Below are 6,232 nucleotides of genomic sequence, written 5' to 3' on the forward strand. Positions count from 1 at the left end.
ACTCTCTCTTATACATGAGTTTCTGTGGATTTGTTTCTCTAACATACCCAGACTAACACACCCATGAAATCTGTAAGGGAAAATCCTTTCCTCGCTTGTCCACCTTCTGGTAGCCCCAGACATTCCATGGCCTCTGGGGGAATGGTATCCATCTCTGCCTCCACCTTCATGTGGCCATCTTCCCTCTGTGTCTCTTCTCTTTTTATGAGGACACAAGTCATACTGGGTTAGGGCTGACCTGATGCCAGTACCACCTCATGCTAACTAGGTACCCTGTTTTCAAAGAAGGACACATCCAAAGGCACCAGAAGTTAGAACCTGAAATTACCTTGGCAGGGATATACAATTCAACTCACAGCAGAAAGGCCACGTTAATCGGAAAGAGCTGGGAAATAGCCCAGGGAAAATGACAGAGCTGGTCAATCGCCAAGTCAAAACTCTACCCCAAGGTGCTAACTCCCAGTCCAGGCACTCTCCAGACACACAATATGCTCCAAAACCAATGAGAGACTGGCTTCTTGCATTTTAAAATGAAATATTGTGAGATTGGCAAGGATCAGAAAGGGCAAAAAAGTAAAGCATCGATTTTAACAATGGCCTGTCCATCTTCGTCGGGGTAAAATCCAAGCTGTAAACTACAAGGTGCAACACCAGTCATGCCCCTGCCTATTACTTCTTCAGCCTCACTTCCTGCCCTTCTTCCTCCTGCTCCTGAGAATCCACTCCTGCCACCGTGACCTCCTGCTCATAGCAGGTACCCTCCAGCCTCGGGACCTTTGCTCTGGGCAGCTCCCTGGGCCTGGGAAGCTCTATGTCGTGATTTCTAAGCAGCTGCCTCCTGTAAGTCATGTAAGGTTTTGACCCAGAAGTCACCTTTTCATCAAAACCTTTGGTGGGTGCCCTGGATAAACATTTCATTTCCCGCTTGCCTGCTTTTCCCTCTCCCCTTAGCACTAAGCATCATGCAGTGAGTGACTTCCCTATGTTGTTCACCATCTGTCTTTCCCACCAGAATCCACAGGCCAGGCAGTCAGAGGCTCTAGCAGTGGCTGGCGCATACATAACCCTCAACAAATAGTTGTTGAATGAATACGTGATGAGGACACCCACGCAGCACTAAGCAACTAACAGGATGTCTCGGTGAGCTCAATGTCATTTCCATTTTGAGTATAGCACACAAAGCTAATAACTAAAGAACGCAAAGGTCCACTCCACAAGGTCAAGGTCAACAGAACAAGGGCAGGAGGCCAAGAGACACCTGGGTCTACTCACCTGTACAGAATGACTCAGAGCTGGAGGCCCCCTCGGTGACATTCCCAACTTGGGGGAAGATCTCCACTGTGTAAGTGGAGCCTGGTCTTAATTCAGCGATGGTGGCACTGGTGATTCCAGCATCCGTGATTGCCTCTCTCCGGCTGCTGTTGTTCCCGACAATAAGGAGGTGGTACATGTACGTGCTAGAGGCGTTATCAGAGTTCTCCCAGCTGAAGGTTGCTGTGGTGGTGGTGGTACTTATCACGATGTTGGACACACTGCTAGGCCCTGGGTTCAAAGAAGAAGAAGAAGGAGCATGTGTTAACTTGACTCCTGGGATGATTTTTTTTTTTTTTTTTTAACCACGGCCAGAATTCAGCCTGGTTCAGCTCCTTGGCAGAAAGAGCGAATTTTTCCTGATTCATAAAATGGAAGATTTCCTAAGAAAATGTAGTCAGAAAGGAAGTATACAGATGAATTCTCAAAAGAATTCACGTCAAAAAAAAAAAAAAGGAAATAAACAAAAGAAAATAATTAAATGAATTGTAAAAGAATTCCATTTTTTCAGATTCTTTTTAATACTTTCAGTTTAGTAGTGTACAGGGTTACACACTGAGATTAGCAGCTCAAAACCGGCTGTAGCTTCTTGGGAGAAAGATGAGGTTTTCTACTCCTGGAAAGAGTTACAGTCTCGAAAGTCCACAGGGGCAGTTCTACTCCTTGATAGGGTCGACTGTGAGCAAGAACTGATTCATTGGCAGGGAAGATTTTTTACGCAGCTATTTGCAACATACAAATTCCGATCTGTTTTTAGTCTGGCAATTACATTTAAAAAATACACTGGAAAGATATTATAAACTATCAATCTTTCACATATATATATAAATTTACCCAGCCCCAGGCAATTAAAAACCATTGTACTATAGCCGCCCATAATCCAAGATCAAATGTACAGATCTGTTTTTGCAACGGACCTGCATCGTCCCAGGGCCCCCTAGGGCGGTTGGCATCACTCACTTTGAAAAACACAGGTCTATGGCATAGATCTAAGTCACGGGTGAGCTAAGTACTTCCCTTGTCAATACATGCAAAACTCCTCAACCTGGAAGCATTTTCAATGCCAACATGACAAGGTGACTGCTTCTCTGTATTCCCAGTGAAGTCATAGAACAGGGATTTTCCACCTTGTCACTTTCTGCTTCTAAAGATGATGCTTAATGGATGTGGTAGTTACATAATCTGGTGTCAATTTGGGACTTGAGAGGATTAAGAGTGAAGGGGTGGAGTCTATTCTGTCAATCGGGTCATAGCCAATGAGGCCTCTGTGTGGGCATGGCCTTCTCCTGAGAATTCTGGGAACTCCTGGATTTGCCTCCTTGAAGGCGGGAGACATCTCTCTGTCGGTTCACTTCCTGGGAGACATTGCAGCTGACAAGCCACATGGACCTACCCTGATGCAGCCCTGGGTGCTGGAGCAGCCATGTAGAGACTCCTGCCAGCACTGAGATGCTTACACCGCCACTGGATCCAAAGACTTTCTACCCACTGGCCTGTGATCGTCCTGTATTCGGAGCCAGTCCATGTGTTTCGTGAGTCTGGAGAGGACTTTATAGATTGGTATTGGACATCGGGGCTAATATCGGACTTATGGTCTTGGACTGGACTGAGTTGGGATGCTTTCTTAATACACAATTACCCTTTATATAAAACTCTCTCTTATATACATATGAGTGTCCCTATGAATTTGTTTCTCTTGTCTACCCGGACTAACACAATGCACAAAGTTTCTATAGCAGCACCCCCTGACAATGGCTGCCCCTTTGCTGCCAGAAAAAACAAACAAACTCACCACCGTGATGTCTATGCCCATTCATAGCAACCCTAGGGGACATGGGCTCTGTGAGTTTCCGGGGAATAGAAAGCTTTTCACAGGAATAGAAAGTACCATCTTTCTCCCAGAGAACCTGGTCGTTCTGAACCGCTGACCTTTCACGTCACAGCCCAAGGCGTAACCACTCTGCCCTCAGGGATCCCCACTTGTCAGGGCATGTTTCCAAACTACGCCATTTCTAACTCTCTGGAACCCAGAAATGCAATCACGCCTTATCTGATCTTTCAACTCAGTGGGTTGACCCTTGAACGTCATGGGTTTGAGCTGCATGGGTTCGTTCCCTTACACGTGGATCTTGTTTATATGACCCTCATCATTTCCCCATGATCAGTTCTTTTCTCCAGTAATTGTGTATCACAGGGGAAAAAGGGGGTCTCTCTGGTTCCCATGTGTTTTTTACTGTTTAGCACAATGCGGTAAACCTTGGATGACGCCTTTGGATCCACACCACGTACCTCCCGCGGCTCTGACGGTGCTCTCGGGAAGCACAGAAGAATCATGACATTGCAAGTAAAGGGTGACGTGCTTGATACCTGACAGACTGAGCTCTGGCTGTGCACGCCCGCCATTTCAAGATCATGAAAAAACCCCAAAAACTGGTTTTCAACAGCTTCTGTATCTTCTTGCTTTTTGTTTGCTCACATTGGGGTTTATCTCAGGTGTATTGTGTCATTGGGGAGCACTCTCATGAATTTGTGTTATGTGTTTTTCTGCTTTTCAGTATAGGGAAGCCAAGATTGATGAACCTAAAGGGACAGCAAGTAGAATAAGGATATTGGTGGAGGGGGGGCGGGGGCCGCGAGGAGAACATAGTGGGGAGGGGTTACGGGTAAAAGGGAACCAATTGGAGTCCAGGAAGGAAAAGAATGTTTGGAAACTGATTGTGGTAACAGCTGTACAATACTGCTTGATGTGATTGAACTATGAAATGATATATGTATGAACTCCCAATTTTAAATATTTTAAATAAAATTAAAAAGCCAAGAAAATTCATGAAGCTACTGCTCTGGGAGAAGACACAAAAAACCTTGCACTTTTTGTAAAAATAGATTTTGATCTCAAATGGACAATGCCACGTTTATCTGGGTGCAGTATATAATACATCTAACCCACAAAATAGGTGCTAATGGACAATTTGGGGTTATTGGTAAGACTTCCAGTCCACAGTAGGCTCTTAGTAGTTAAGTCTGGGTGTGGATTTTTCGACTGCCCAGAGGGGTCCGTGGCCCTAAGGGCCAGCCGTACTTCCTTCCTGTCCTCTGCGCAAAACTGCGGTGAGCACTCCCTAGGAAAGAGACTTACGTGTGTAATCTGCGATGGAGCTGGAGTTCCCCAGTACGCTGTCCACTTCGGGTGTGATGGTGATGCTGTACAGGGTGCCCGGCATGAGGCCAGTCAGAGTGATCTCTTTCTCCCGGCTGGACGTGCCCTGCGTGCTGACCTCAGGCTGTATATCTAAGTGGTAGGTGTATCGGGAAGCCTGGTCTGTGCTCTGCCACTCCAACCTCATTGCGGTTGTGTTGACATACACCACGCGGATGCCAAACACCGCACTGGAGTCTGGGTCGAGAAAAGGAAGAGAAGGAAATCTATGAACAGCCGTCATAAAAATCTACCTTATTTCAAAGTACTTACTGACCTCTGGCTGCTGGTTTACATGAGATTTGCGGGGGTGGGGGGTGGGCGGGGGTGTCTTTGATTTGGTTAGTTCACATGAATGGCTACAGTTATGAACATTTTGGAAAGGCTTTTCTTTGGGAAATTACTATTGCCTTGGAATAGTCACTCCATCTAGTCACTCACCAGTTTGACCGCGTACTGTCTCAGGGGGCCCTTCAGTCCCGTTTGGTCCTTGTGGAAAGATCTCAAAAAGATAGCGGGTCCCCGGGCTCAGGTCCCCAATGACAATACTGTGGTTGCTGGTGGTGTCCGTTTTATTCCACGCTTCTCCATCTGCATCCAGACGGGTGACTATCCTGAAGGCCTGTGCGTGGGTGCTACTCCAAGCCAAGCCGATCTCCGTTGTGCTGACATCTGTCACTCGAAAGTTGGACACAGGCCCAGGAGCTGCGGGAAGAAAATAAATGAACACATTAAGAATCTAGTTCTTCAGCAGATCAGAAGCTTCAAGGATCTCACGCTCACAGCAACCCTGTAGGACCAAGTAGAACAGCCCCCTGAGGGTTTCTGTGCCCGTCAATCTTTACAGGAGTAGAAAGCCTCCTCTTTCTCTCATGGAGCAGCTGGTGGTTTTGAACTGCAGTCCTGGTGGGGTAGAGGTTATGAGTTGGGCTGCGATATGCATGGTCATCAGTTCTAAACCACCAGTAAGTAGTTCCATGGGAGAAAAGACCAGGATTTCTGCTCCCCTCAATAGTCCCAGTCTTGGAAGGCTTGGGTTGGGTTATTACTACTGTGAAAACCACTGTGATACATACAGAGCTTCTGGCCCCAAACCCCAAAACCCAAACTCACTGCCATCGAGTCACTTCTGACTCATAGCAACCCTACAGTAAGAAATGGCCCTGTGGGGTTTCCGAAGCTGTAAATCTTCACAGGAGTAGAAAGTCTCATCCTTCTCCCGCAGAGAAGTCGGTGATTCTGAACTACTTACCTCACAGTAAACAGCCCAATGTGTAACTCACTACACCACCAGGCTTAAATAAATGCCTGGCAGATCTCCTATCAGCCTATCATCTAAGTGTACTACTTGTGTACCAGTATACTTTCATTTTAAAACATTAGGCCTTCTCTGGAGCAGGTGTTTGGCATCATATTTTTAAGGGACATACATCCAAATAAATGATGACGCAAAGAAGAATGCGTGATGACAGGATAAAGTCAATTTCCAGGAAGCAACGGGACGTGGAGATCCAGGTTCAATTGGCTTGGGTCTGAAGCACAGTAGAATGGCCAGCACAAGAACAGGCTGGCATCTAGCCCCACATCACTTCTGTCAACTTTGGCTTTCTCCCACTTAAAATAAGGCCAATGTCTCTGCGATGCTCACCTTCTCAACACAATCACTGAAGACAAATGGGTGCATAAGCAAATGTGGTGAAGAAAGCTGATGGTGCCCGGCTATCA

General features: G+C 46.5%; 1 protein-coding gene across 1 annotated transcript in view; it reads right to left on the minus strand.

The window, feature by feature from the left end:
* The window catches only part of PTPRJ (protein tyrosine phosphatase receptor type J), a 51,795-nt gene that overhangs the window by 29,041 nt on the left and 16,522 nt on the right, over window positions 1–6,232 (minus strand). Inside the window, exons 7-9 of the mRNA XM_045291115.1 lie at window positions 4,949–5,212; window positions 4,448–4,705; window positions 1,273–1,542 (exon numbers count right to left, since the gene is read on the minus strand). Of these exons, the coding sequence (XP_045147050.1) occupies window positions 1,273–1,542; window positions 4,448–4,705; window positions 4,949–5,212 (792 nt within the window). The remainder of the gene's footprint in view (window positions 1–1,272; window positions 1,543–4,447; window positions 4,706–4,948; window positions 5,213–6,232) is intronic.

Source organism: Echinops telfairi, unplaced genomic scaffold (genome assembly GCF_000313985.2).
Source record: "Echinops telfairi isolate 266 unplaced genomic scaffold, ASM31398v2 ScPeMD7_60;HRSCAF=208, whole genome shotgun sequence".
Taxonomy (NCBI): domain Eukaryota; kingdom Metazoa; phylum Chordata; class Mammalia; order Afrosoricida; family Tenrecidae; genus Echinops; species Echinops telfairi.